The 14,618-nt window shown below is 40.3% G+C and overlaps 1 protein-coding gene across 1 annotated transcript in view; it reads left to right on the top strand.

Annotated features, from left to right (window-relative positions):
• MICALL2 (MICAL like 2) overlaps positions 1-14,618 on the top strand; it is a 142,723-nt gene that overhangs the window by 60,743 nt on the left and 67,362 nt on the right. The window contains exons 5-6 of the mRNA XM_077449119.1: positions 8,848-9,002; positions 14,044-14,165. Coding sequence (XP_077305245.1) covers positions 8,848-9,002; positions 14,044-14,165 — 277 coding nt within the window. The remainder of the gene's footprint in view (positions 1-8,847; positions 9,003-14,043; positions 14,166-14,618) is intronic.

Raw genomic sequence — 14,618 nt, 5'->3', positions numbered from 1 at the left:
AAGAATGATCATAGCAGCTGTTCTGCCACTTGATCATTCTTACAGGTGGCGGGAGGGGATGTCCCTTCCTCCCCCTGCCCTCCGGTGCTTCTCCCAACTCACCGCTTCCATCGGTGAGTCGGACACAGGATCCGCCGACCCCGGATGGTGATCATAGAGATTTCCGGCAGACCAGATGGTCGCCGGAGTCTCTATGATCATTCGGAGGCCAGGCGCAATGGTATGACATCACGCCCGGCCTCTGCATTCAAATAACGGCGCCGCCTTGGCTGGGAAGCCGTGATCGTTTTTGTTTTTTTTTATTTTAGGCTTCCCAGCCTAGAGGTGAGATATGGGGTCCGATCATGACTTATTCCTATTACAAGGGATGTTTACATTCCTTGTAATAGGAATAAAAGTAATCACATTTTTTATTAGTTTTTTTTAAAGTGTCAAACTAAAAAATAAAAGTAAAATTAACAATAAAAAATAAATAAAATAAATTTAAAGCGCCCCTGTCCCCGTGAGCTCGTACGCAGAAGCGAACGCATACGTAAGTCCCGCCCACATATGAAAACGGTGTTCAAACTACACATGTGAGGTATCGCTGCAAACGTTAGAGCGAGAGCAATAATTCTAGCCCTAGACCTCCTCTGTAACTCAAAAGATGTAACCAGTAAAAAAAATGTGAAGCGTCGCCTATGGGGATTTTTAAATACCAAAGTCTGGCACCATTCCGCGAGCGTGTGCAATTTTGAAGCGTGACATGTTGGGTATCTATTTACTCGGCGTATCTTCATCTTTCACATTATGCAAAAAAATTGGGCAAATTTTACAGTTTTTTTTTTTAAAGCATGAAACTGTTTTTTTTTTCTGAAAAAACGTGTTCGAAAAAATTGCTGCGCAAATACTGTGCAAGATAAAAAGTTGCAACAACCGCCATTGTATTCTGTAGGGTCTTTGCAAAAAAAAAAAACCTATATAATGTTTGGGGGTTCTATGTAATTTTCTAGCAAAAAAATTATGAATTTTACATGTAAGAGAGAAATGTCAGAATTGGCCTGGATGCGAAGTGGTTAAAGTGGTTGTAAACCCTTCCATATACCCAGTGGCTGGCTTCAGGCGATACACAGAGATGAAACAAAGCTTCCTACATATGTTGTACCTGCTTATCCACAGCCCTCTCTCCTCTAAAGCCAAAGGCCAGAATCTATGCAGAGAAAAAAGGCAGCAGACTGAAATGACACTTAGTGCTCTGGATTAAGACAACTACACACTATAGAGGGATATGCTTTGCCCATATTTCATGTCTGAGGTTTAGAACCACTTTAAAACCGTTTGTAAAAATGCAAACTAGGGTTTTCTCGGGGTCTTAGCTTTGTCGTTCAAAAAGAGAGATTTGTTGCACAACCACGAGTTGTCTGAACAAAGGCTTCAGGGCCATCGTTGAGTATAGTGAAAAGTCTTCTGGACCTGGGGATTACATAAAACCTGGGTTAGGATAAATAAATTAAACTTTACTTGGATTCACTTTAACATAGTTTTGGTGTTTGCTTGATAGAATTAGCCATATATTGGTATTGCTTGGACTTGTTCTTGAATGACCATGACGATAGACAGTGTTAATCTATTAAACACATTTTATAATTTTCTTTAACATAACTAAGACCTAGTTCACACTGGCATTAAAAGCAGGTGTTTTTAATGCCCCTCAAATGCCTATGCAAATGATACTATAGACAACACACAGTGCTGTCCGCATTATCAAAATATGAAGTGTTAGTGTTGCGTCACTTCGCTTTAAAATTGAAGCCTCATGTCGAGTTTGAAAGGAGTAGAAGCACTTTAACTTCTTCCATTCAAGTTTATGGTAGCGTGCCACAGCCATACCGGCATGCGGTTGCGGTGCCGTAGTACATTTCAATTAATAGTAGGCGTTTGTGGTTTTACCTTGCTAAAAAAGCATGGCAAACACGCATAGGGAATTTGGGTAAGCGTTTTTTACGCTCATTAAGTGCTTATCAAACGCACCTACTAATGCGCATTAATGCTATGAGCGCATTTGATGCGCCTCAGTATTTTGAGCAAGTGTGAACAAGCCCTTAGCTATAGAGCCCCTTGGTATATTATAGTTGAATGTCTGTGCTTACTCTTGTGCTTCTACAAACCCTCTCTGGCCAATAACACACCCTCTGTATTAGAATGCCTACACTCTGTATGAAGGAGCACAAGGGGCAGATATGGACAGCATCATTGTCAGTCTGAGAGGAGGGGAGTGTTGGATGTACTAGCATATTTAAAGTGGATGTAAACCCACTCTCATCCTTTCTAAACTACAGCAATATTGGTTATCTAGAAGGATATACATGCCTCCTGCATGTATACTTATCTGTCAAATGTCTCTCTTCTGTCTGCTATGAGACCAGAAAAACTGCAGATTTTGTGGGTGGGTCTGTTTTCCAGGGCTCAGTGGGTGGAGTCGTGATGTCAGTAGACTCCCCGCCCACCTCTACACTCCCCTTATCAACATGCATTTTCTCCTGTGTATTTCTTACACTGAACTTCTGCTATGATCACTGACATCCAGTCAAAACCCAGAAAAGTCCCCACATGACTTCAGCATGCCAAATCATGTTGAGGTGTGGAACAGCCAATCCTTGCAGAGCTGCTGAAGAAAGAAGTGGGGGTGTGAATTAAAAAATAATGCATGTCTTAGGTTACTGCACGAGATATGTAAATCACCTGTCAATCACAGCAAGGGGGAAGAACGGACAAAGATTTCACAGTTTGTCCATTTTATTTCACTGAAAAAAGATATGAGGATTGCTCAGAGCTGGATTAACTCTTTGTGGCAGGACTGGGCACAGCTGATCTAAAATCCCATACATATTGTGCCAGACAAATATTTTTTTATTTTTTCAGGTTTACATCCACTTTAAATACACTAACAAATTGAAGCCAAACTCCAGCTAACACTTTATAAGCAGTGACGGCAAACTGTTTTTTTTTTCTTTTTGAGATGGTTTTCTAATAAATAAATAAATGTTGATTGTTGTGAGCACCCCTGTCAGCGTTGAATGGTTTGTCTCATCCCTGTAACTGCAAGAGAGCTTGTTCTTTTAAAAAAAAGAACAGACTTACTAACCAGATCACCAGATGAAAATAGAAGGAAGAAAGCCTAAAAAGGTAAATCAGTGCCGCCATCATATCAAAGTATCGATAAGCTGCAAAACAATAAATGTTTACTTTTGAGTTTAATACCACTTTAAGGTTTAATTGACTGCTGCCATGTAGACTAGGTGTGTATTTGTATGACTGGGCGAGACATTCGATCGTAATCTTCAATGGCACAGGGATTGGTGTGAATGGCTCTTTGTACTCACTAGGCTTTGTAACGTTTATGTCCATATATTACATTTTTTGTTCTTGGATTTATATACACTTTAGAAATAAGGGGCGGCTTTATTGGGTCAGCAGCTGCTCAGTTCCATAAAATCTGTGTAGGATTTGTACCTAGACATTATGGAAGGTTTCCAGTGTTTGGAGATTTCAGGTTGAGGAACATGGTTTTACTGAAAATATTGGACAGTTGGAGCTTCCAGTAGTCTCTATACAGTTTTGTTGAATGTTGGTATTAAGTCCAAAAGTCTAAGCCCTTGTACACACGATCGGAGATTCCGACGGAATGTGTCCGATCAGAGCGTTTTGTCGGATATTCCGACTGTGTGTGGTCTGCATCGTACTGTTTCCGTCGGACCAAATTTTCCAAGTTGCCGGAAATATTTTCCGACAAAATGCTCTGATCGGACATACTCCGATCATGTGTAGAGAATTCCGATCGGACAAAGTGCCACTCATGCTCCGATCAAATTCCTACATCAAAGCTATTGGCTACTAGCCTGAACATAGTCCCGTCGTAACGAAATAACGCCATCACGTTCTGAACGGTCGGATTTTCCGACAACTTCGAACGACCGTGTGTATACAACAGTTTCGGACAAAATCCGTCGGACGAAATCCGACGGACAAAATCCGACGGATTTGGTTGTCGGAATCTCCGATCGTGTGTACAAGGGCTAACAATGCCATAGTAGGGACTCCTCAGAAGGTTGTTTTTTTGTGACTTGGGTAGCATACTTGTGTAGGCCATAATCCCATAGAGCCAGTTCACCTTTTACAGTTACAGAAGATTGGGTAGAGCAAAGAGTGGTAGCAACCATGATGATTAAACTGCTATGTGAAGGAGGCTTCGGGATTGTCCAATGATTGCTCCCACGCTTGCAAACTATTTTGAAAATGTTCAACTAATAACTTTTACTGTCAGTGACCTCCTGTGAAAATCAACATGATTGTTGCAAGTCATTATGCAGTACTGTGTTGATTGGCACTTTAGGCCTTCCTGTATTTCTGGGCCTTTTGCCAGAAACAAGAACTAATATGGGCTGAAGGTAAGTCAGATGGATGGGAATGGCAATCGCAGCAAAGCCAGTTGTGAATGGTATCTGCATGTACAGCTGTATATGTTCCATAGTTGGGAAAAGATCGTTTTCAGTTGGGGACCACACTTTTTAGAGGTGCCTTGATGTGATAGTGTTACTTTACATATGTTTGCAACAAAAACCTCTATTTCAATTCAAGAGGAATTGTCTTGGGCCAGAGCAGTGGATATCCCACAGTGTTAGATGATATCCGTTAAAAGCATATTAATTAATACAAAAAAAAAATAATAATAATAATGATGAAATGTCAATAGTCTTGCAATATATTAAAATATTAAGAGTCCAAGGACCATATGGGTTAGTAATGAGGATCACTGATGAGCAGAAAAAAATTAGGGCAGATCACAATGATCACTGATATAGATAATGTATCTATCTGAGCAATAAAACTTAATTTATATTGTAATACTTTTTTATTATAAAAGTAAAAGAGGGCAACATGCTGCAGGGCTTTATGTAGGGGGTGCTGGGACGGGCTGTGCCCCCCCAGATTGCAGTTGCTCCTCTCCATACAACACTATGTGCTGTGTGAGGAGGTAGAGAGGGAAGGTTGTGGACATGGGACACTGAGGGGGACCTCCATACGTGACTGTGCATAGCTTATCCCTGCTGGCTGCCATAGCTTCTAGGCTTGCATGGCGCCTCTCCTAACATTCCTGGGCTGCATGCCAAACTCTCTTGGGCCACATGCGGCCTGTGGCCCACAGGCTACGGGATGGATACCCCTTCTTTAGGGTTTTTTTCTTTTTCAAATGGCAGCTTATGACTTCCAGATAGTACGTCGGGGGTTCTAGCACGCCCCTACCCCTCTGGCCAATGTGATCATTGGGGGATGCAGGTTGTGGCAAGGCATGGCAGAGCAATGGACTTTACGAAGCTGCCATCTAGAACACAGGTGGATCACAGAAGGTACCTATGGGCGGGTGGATCACAGAAGGTACCTATGAGCGGGTGGATCACAGAAGGTACCTAGGTTCTAGGGGCATCTAGAACACAGGTGGATCACAGACGGTACCTATGGGCTGGTGGATCACAGAAGGTACCTATGAGCGGGTGGATCACAGAAGGTACCTAGGTTCTAGGGGCATCTAGAACACAGGTGGATCACAGAAGGTACCAATGAGCGGGTGGATCACAGAAGGTACCTAGGTTCTAGGGGCATCTAGAACACAGGTGGATCACAGAAGGTACCAATGAGCGGGTGGATCACAGAAGGTACCTAGGTTCTATGGGCATCTAGAACACAGGTGGATCACAGAAGGTACCTATGGGCGGCTGCAGTTCCTTGAGTGTATCAGCTTATATAGTTTATCTTCTGGACAGATTTAGGTTAAGATGGCCCTGGCTTTTTCCAGGATTAAATTGACAATAGTGGTCCAGGAAGCGTTGGCTCATTAATCCTCTTTCCGCCCCTCCAAAAAGTATTCCAGTTTTACACTGAAATTCTGCTTTCGCTCTTCCACCACTCTCCCTCCACCTTTTTTTTTTTTCCTGCAGGCTTTTTATTTGTTTGCTTGTGATTTCTGACTAATTTGTGCCCTGGATTAAGGTGTGTGTGTGTTTCTCGGAAGTCAAATATTTCCTCAATAAATACAAGCACTATTTAAACAGAACTTGGCTGGATTTCGGACTTAAACGTGCTACAGGAGAAGTATGAACATAGTCTTGTTAGGACGGATGTCTGATGGAATAAGTCTGAAAATTCTTTGGTTTCTAGTTTGCTCCTTTTTGTGCAATTATCCATTGGGTAATAAAACAACATTTATATCGCTTAGTTGTAAAAACAGTCTGTTCTAATAAGACTGTAGAATACACACCTTAGTGGTGTGATTTAATTATCTTTAGTTAATGGATCACTGGTTAGCATGACAAATATGTGACTTACATTCCGCTAGAGGAAAGAAGAATACATTGCTTTCACAATGAGTACTATGGGTAATTTTTATTTTAAGCTACAATATCCACCAGAGATCAAATGAAGATATTGACAAGGGCTAAACTACTACCAAAGACACTCAAGGGCTAAACGACTACCATAGTAGACTAGGCCATGGGGGAAGGAGAGGCCCAGTAAGAATTTCCCCAAAATGTATAGATATGGCTCCTACGCATGTTCATCCTCCCTACCTATGGTTAGAATGCAGACTGAGGTTGGCTTGGGCATCCTAGGGGCATCCTAGGGGCACAGTACTTTTCATTGCATTGGTCTTCAGAATCCAGGGCAGCAGAGCTTCAGATGACATAAGGCAGGAACCACTTTCTAATTGACGTCGACAATCGTGGATTTCAAAGCTAAATCGGTTCTCTACCTGCTCTGCATCACCCTTGGAGTAAGAGCACCCTCTTTACAAGGGACTACATAGTCCTTATACAATGTAAAGCTGATTTTAGTTAGGGGGGAGATTTTTTCAGATCTTACCATTAATGTATAAAGGTTTTTATTCTTGAACACCAGTATAAAGGGGGCTTTTATTTGGAAGGAAGGGGGTGCATAATGGCCACCACTGATCACTTATTAGGCCCCTTGTACACTGGGCATTTTCTCAGCTGCTCCTAATGGCATCTGTCAGTGCCTCCAGGAGCAGCAGACTTTTGGCAGAAAAAATGCTCAGCGCTTCTAAATTATTATTCTGGCCAATGAAATTAATTAACGTCCAAGCACTTGATGCCTGTAAACGTGCCTAAACAAGTTACACACGTTTTTTTTTCTGCCAAAACGCTGGAGCCAAGAGAAAAGGATTGTACATGAGTTGGCAAAACGTCCCGTGTGCATGTGGCCAGAATAATAAGTGTAAGTGCGAGGAACAGCAGAGAAAGTTTGTTTCCCCCTATGAAAGTTTTGCAGTGCGGCCCTGTGAGTAGTCAAACAATTCTGCATATTGAAGTAAAAGCTCAAGCCTTTTTACCTTCATGTGTTATATTCTGTGTGCAGCAGCCCCTCCAATTCTTACCTGAGCCCCATCTCGATCCTGTGATCTGCACAAGAGCAGGGGCTCTCCTGGGGTCTCTTCCTCCTCATTGTCTCACACTGCAGTGGGAGCTATTGGTTCGACAGCCAGTCAGCCAATGAGGAGAGAGCGGGGCAGAGCCAAGCCTCACTCTGTGTGTGAATGGACACACACTACGGCAGCTCTGGAGTGAGCCTGTTCGGGTGCCCTTGTAGCAAGCGGCTTGCTGTAGGGGCACTCGGAAGGGGAGAGTAGCCAGGAGGATTATGGCATGTTTGTTACTTAAAAAAAGAAAAATCTGTCTTTAATATCACTTTAACAAAGCATAAGTGTGATGCAATCAATAGCAGTGAATTGTTAACGCAAAAGTCTGACCAAATGTGTATTATCTTGGATAGCGTAGAGATGGATTTCAATCTTTGTCAGGCTGTTATTGTTGTCTGTTTCCCCCTTGGGCAGTTTTTTTTCCCCTCAGTTTCTGTCTTGGATAGCACCAATCACTGAGGAGAAATTAAAAGAAATCTCCCCTACAAGACCACAAACATCAGTGTAGAAACACTTGTTATCTCCAGAAGTAGGGGGAGTTGTTCTGTAGTCCAACAGAGGAAAATTTAGGGAGGGCTGACCACACCGGTTGGGATTTCAGTGTAGTCCGCTAAGTAAAGGAAGTTAGGAGCACACTGGGTTTCTTGCAGCTTCAACAGGTATTTTTTTGTACTTGTAGTGTTTTTACAGAAAATATTTGGGGATATCTATTGCAGAGATGTACTGAATGTTCTATCGTTCTAGAATTTTTAAATTCATATTTCTTTCAGTACAAATGCTGCTTGATACCCTCCAGTTCCAGTGCTGCATGCTGGTGTACACAAGCCATTCCAGTGATTTATAATGTCATACATAATAAAGTGCTCTCTGCTAGCATACATAAGAATCGGCCATATCCTTCATCGCAAATGTCCTCATGCACAGTGTAGAAGGAGAGTGGTGGGCCTGAGCAGGTCTATTATGGTGCATTGGACAGAGCGGTCAAACTGGGTTTCCTGTTGTACAGCTCAGTCATATTTAGGCCTACTGCACAACTACTACAACAGGACAGGTGAAGAGGTGAAAATGAAGGTAATCCTGATGGAATATTTATTTCTGTGACTTTAACAGGACTTTAAATTCCAACTAAATTGAAGTCTGTACCTTTTTTAACCTTAAAGTTTAAAAGAAGAAGGGAGTCTATGCTAGGGAATCGACTCTTATGAAGTAGTACGATTTTTCTAACAAGTTTAAGGTGAATAAAAAATACTTTATGGAAAGGAAAAAAAAATTCTGCTCTTTTCTCTGCATTTTTTGTTGGTTACAAGATCTTTTTTCAGTTCTTTATTTTTTTTTTTGCTTTCCAGTGTTTTTACTAACATGATCTTCTCTTCCAGTTGGAGGCATGGGGGCTGTGAAACGTCCTCCACCAGAAACCACTGAAGAGCCAGCAGGAAAGAAGATAACTAACCATGTTCCCACTAGCCCTCAACCCTTACAGTCACCACAGCGAAGCTCCACGCCAGTCACTGAAAACCCTCCAGTCAGAGCTGTAAGCTTACAACATTTTTTGTTATTTATTTTTACGTGAAACAGCATTTTGATGCAGTTTTGCAAAACATCCTGTTTTTTTTGTTTTTTTGTTTTTTTTTCTTATTTACTTTTTTTTTTTTTATCTAGATTTTTTTCATAGCTAAACGGAAAGGTTTAAACCCCAACTACACTGCAAGGGTAATTGCTCATTTTATCTAGTGGCAAAGGATTAAGGAGATTATACCTTACTCCTTGATCCAGCAGGCTCCCTCCAGGACTGCGACTGGTCGCCCACAGCTCTTCTGTAAGCTGTGTCTACCAGGTTGGAGTGCAACTGGAGCCAAACACACGCATTACAAGGTTAATGTCCCTGTATTGTACTTGATGATGCCAAGACTCCATCCCCAGACCAAAGACAAGTCAAGCCAAAGTCAAGTAATGCCGCGTACACACGACCAGACTTTTTGACGTACTAGGTCCGACGGTCTTCCCGACGGACTTTCAGCGGAGGTCCAACTGACTTTCTGATCGAACCAAGTCCATTCTAAGGACTAGGGCTGAAACAATGAATCGATGAATCGACAACTAATCAATTATGAAATTAATCGATTAATATTTTTATAATCGATTAATCGACCAGTAACAAAATGGGGTTAAAGTTAATGAATCTGATGATATTTACCAGATTGACCCTTTAATAGTATATCCCTCCTCTAATAGTATATACAGTATATGTCCTCTAATAGTATATACAGTATGTAGCCTATAATAGTATATACAGTACATCCCTTCTAATAGTATATACAGTATATCCCCTCTAATAGTATATACAGTATATCCTCTCTAATAGTATATACAGCAGGGATCTCAAACAAGAGGCCCTCCAGTTGTTTCAAAACTACAAGTCCCATCATGCCTCTGCCTGGGGGAGTCATGCTTATAACTGTCAGCCTTGCAATGGCTTATGGGACTTGTAGTTTCACAACAGCTGGAGGGCCACCAGTTTGAGACCCCTGATATACAGTATATCTCTCCTCTAATAGTATATGCAGTATATAGCCTATAATAGTATATACAATACATCTCTTCTAATATATACATTATATCTCTCCTCTAATAATATATACATTATATCTCTCCTCTAATAATATATACAGTATATAGCCTATAATAGTATATACAGTACATCTCTTCTAATAGTATATACAGTATATCTCCTCTAATCGTATATACAGTATATATCCCCTCTAATATATACAGTATATCTCTTATGTCTGTTATTCTCAGAGTGGATTACATATTTTGCTCCCTAACCATATAGTTGGTTATTTATATTTACCACTGCATATAGAGATATTTAAGAATAAATTGCCTTTTTTTTAAACTTTACATATTAACTAAATTAGACACCACACTTTTTTTTAAGGGTATTAACCGATTAATCGAAACAATAATCGGCCAACTAATCGATTATGAAAATAATCGTTAGTTGCAGCCCTACTAAGGACTAAGGATTAGTGATACAACCTCTTTTGTAATTCCCTAAACGTAATGGGGATTTAACTCTTGCAATGTGGAGTTTTTTGGGTTTTTTCACGGAGTTGGGCTTTAACAGTTAAAGAAGAATTCCTACCAGAAGTCCTAAGAGTAGGAAATTTGTGCCTGTGCACATATCAGCATAATTTGTATGTATATACATTTTACAAACACAGAATATGCAATTATTACAGTAAGGATTGTTTTCTTGGAATAGGATAAAACATAAATAACAAAGAAAATGGAAGGCGGGAAGAAGGAGGGGATCCAAAGAGAAAGGATTAGGGTAGTGTCTTTATCGTAAACAACTTAATTAAAAAACTAAAACTTTTGGGCCACTCCTTTTTATTAGCAATTATTTTGTATTGTCCTGATTAACTTTGTGCTTTTTTTTTTCCCCACGATATGATAGTTGCACCTTTTAAGGCTGGCAATGCATTCTACAACTTTCTTGTACCATTTCCCTTTAGATTTACCAAAACCATATAAAAGGAGGTCAAACCTAAACACTTTCAATTTGAATGCTATCAGGCAGGCCCTTGCCCTTGAAGTTAAATCTAAAGGATATTGACAAAGAAAATTGTATAAAGTATGGTCAACTTTAGAGAGATCGTAAGCAGTCCAGTGCTGACCATACAAGTAGCAATAAACAAATGGACAGATCCTTGAGTTGATTGCTTCGAACAAGCGTGTTCCCATCAAAGAAGAGATTAATTTGGCCCAATTTTATTGCATCTACTGCCAAAACAGATATTTTTTTTTCTATTAAATAAAAATGATCAAAGAATGAAATGATCCTTTAATTCGAGTTAAATTTGGTAAGATATGATCCTCTAGGGCAGGGGTGCCCAACCAGTGGCCCAGGGGCCACATGTGGCCCGTGGAGCCCTCTGATGTGGCCCGCGACATCCTGCTCTAGGATAGAATAGAATGAATACTGTTATTAAAGGTCAGTATATTACTAAAATCACAGTGTATATATGGGCATATATTTTCTGCAGTGTTTACTGGGCTGCTTTCAAACTGATCCGCAGGTGCAGAGCAATTTACCTGCAGGTTACTTGCACTGAGCCATAGACTTCTATTATTACCTGCGAGTTTGGTGAGCTTTCTGAAAGTGCACCAAACCTACAGAATATAATAGAAGTCTATTGCAAACTGCAGGAAAACCAAAGGTACACTGCGTTGCACACGTGGTACGGGTAACATGCAGCGCATCAGTGTAAAAGCAGCCTTGGACCCCTTTCACACTGTCAGTCCAACATTCCGAACAACTGGACCCTCCGTTCACCTCTAAGTAGCGGCAGACATAAACCCACTTGTGCTCTACCTCCAATACGATCCGCTAAAAAGTATCGTGGGCTGCGTCCGTGTCCGCTCTCCAAATGCAGTGTGGACACAGACATGCCATCCAGCCACTCCGCTCATTGTGGCCCACAACCGGTTACCAAGTTGCTTAAGTGGCCCTCGCTCTTCAAAAGGTTGGGCACCCCTGCTCTAGAGAATATTCATTCCCGTCCAGCAAAAAGTTAGATGAGGCTACATTCTCTCGCCAAACGTATTTATACTGTACATTCAACACATAAGAGAAGCAGGGCTGGAGAAAAATGATAGGGGGTTCAAGATCGGTGAAAGAAACACCAACAATCTTTGATAGACTGCTGACTCTATGCTCATAGCAGAAAATGTAAAAGACCTCTGCCTTAAAGAAAAAAGAAAAATATTTTTCTTCAGCTAAATATGAAGATGATGAAGGTTATGACAAAGAAAAGTGCTAATTGTTGAGTTGATGTTGAAGAGATAGAAGTAGTAGACTGCATCTTTTTTTTACCAGTAAAGGATCCAACCAGTAAAAAATATAATATTTAAGCTGGCCTTACACTAAGCAAATTTGATTACTGGGTGGCCATGTTGGCATCATTCAACCTGACATACTGTACTTCAATTGAAAGATTGAAGGAGCCAAGCGGAAAGTTGTTGACCAAACAGTACCGGCGTCCAATCAGCACTGTTTGGGTACAATAGCAGAAGAAACAGCAGAAGAATCATCCATCTGTGCAGCTTAATGTCGATGGATTAATCTATTAGATTTCTATTGTTCAGTCTGTAGACTGAACAAAATAAATCTATAGGTGTATTGTCAGCTTTACTGCCACATAGAAGAGCAAAGATAGAGGCCTAAAATTATACCAATTGGTCTATGAGGCCCCTTTCACACGGCCGTCATTGTACAGTCATGTTTTTTCAAAAAAACTGATTCAGTTTAATAGTTTAATCAGTTTTCAGATCTGTCTTCAGTTCAACTCAACTCATTGAAGTTTGCAACAGTTTGCACTTGTTAATTTTACATTAGTTTATACAGTACCAGTCCAGTTTACATCAGCCTACATCAGTTTTTTTTCTTACTTGCAGAAACCAACAGAGGCGACAAAAGTGTATACAGTGTGTGTGTGTATATATATATATATATATATATATATATACTGTGTATATGTATGTGTATGTACATATGTATGTATGTGTGTGTGTGTGTGTATGTATATATATATATATATATATATATATATATATATATATATATATATGGTTTATTGTCTAAACACGCAATGGATGTAAATTAATGGATTTACATCTGTTCAGATTTTTCTCAATGGAAAAGGACACCGCGTTCCATTTAAAATTATGATCATCCGTTTATCTGCCCACTCATATGTTGTGGTTCGGTCTGGATCCACCTGAAAAACTGACAGACAGATCTAGACTGAATGCCCGTGTGAAAGGGCCTTAGTAGAAAGTTCTGAATTGTCCAGTTTATGGTATTTTATTTCACTCTCTATGTAAGTGAAAGCTGGACAAGGAAGAAACAAGACAGCTAAAGTATTGACACCTTTAAACTTCGGTGTTGGTACAAAGAATTAAAAGATAGCAAAAAAAAGCAAATCCATGGATCCTTCCACAAATAAAGTTCAACCTTTCACTAATAGCCCAGAGGACTTGATTAGAGTTGTCTTATGTTGGACGTATTAGAAGGAAAAAAAAAGAGGATAATCAGCAATAAGGTGGCTGGATACAGTATGAAAATGTTGTGATGAAAACTACAGACCCACATAGAAGATCATTCTGGAGAAAGTCTATCCATGTGTTCACCAGGAGTCTATATCAAAGCGACCATACTTATTCTCTAATTGAAAGCATGGATATACTGAAACGAGTCCTTTGGTATGTGTAGGACTAGTATCATATAGAATGATAGTGGTTCCTTGGAGGATATTTAGAGGACAATTCTACTAAGAAAAGTCTGCACAATAATTATACAATGTGGCTGGTCACAAACACCTCTGCTCATACCATAGCCACAGCTTATCGGACAACTTATCAGACTTAACTTGCAAAAAACCTCATGTTCCCCTTTTGCAAGGTAGAATAATCATCACATTCTCACAATGTATTGTGTTATCAACAAGACGATAAGTCTGAGTTCTGTGCTACAACTCAAGTATGCTTCTTTTTTTTTTTTTCTTCAGGGCATCAGAGAAATAAACGAGAACAGCGCAGTAAGCAGCAACTGCTCCATATGTGGTAAACATGTACACTTGGTCCAGAGACACATGGCAGAAGGGAAACTGTATCATAGAAACTGCTTCAGGTAGGTCTTCTGAATAGGACATAAATAACGTCTAGATGTCTTTTCCACTGTGGTTTGGATTTAGTGTACACACAATGAGGTTAGTACATCTGAAGTCCATGATATTATTAACCACTTGCCTACTGTGCACTGTTACCCCCTTCCTGACCAGGCCAATTTTTTTTGGTGTTATTTAAATACCACTGGGTTTTATTTTTAATTTATTGCTAAACCAACGAATAAAGACTGAAAATGAAAAAACAAAAACGTTTTCATAGTTTGTTAGAAGATTTTGCAAACAGGTAATTTTTCTCCTTCACTGATATGTGCTGATGAGGGGGCACTGATGAGGCCACACTGGTGGGCACTGATGAGGAGGAACTGGTGGGCACTGATGAGCACTGATAGGTGGCACTGATGGGTGACACTGAGGAAGTACTGATTGGCAGCACTGGTGGACACTGTTGGAACTAC

This window comes from Lithobates pipiens, unplaced genomic scaffold, assembly GCF_037356315.1.
Source record: "Lithobates pipiens isolate NorthernLeopardFrog02 unplaced genomic scaffold, aLitPip1_a1.2 Scaffold_22, whole genome shotgun sequence".
In the NCBI taxonomy this organism is placed as follows: domain Eukaryota; kingdom Metazoa; phylum Chordata; class Amphibia; order Anura; family Ranidae; genus Lithobates; species Lithobates pipiens.
Note: the sequence above shows the minus strand (reverse complement) of the source record. Positions and strands in the feature narration are given on the sequence as shown.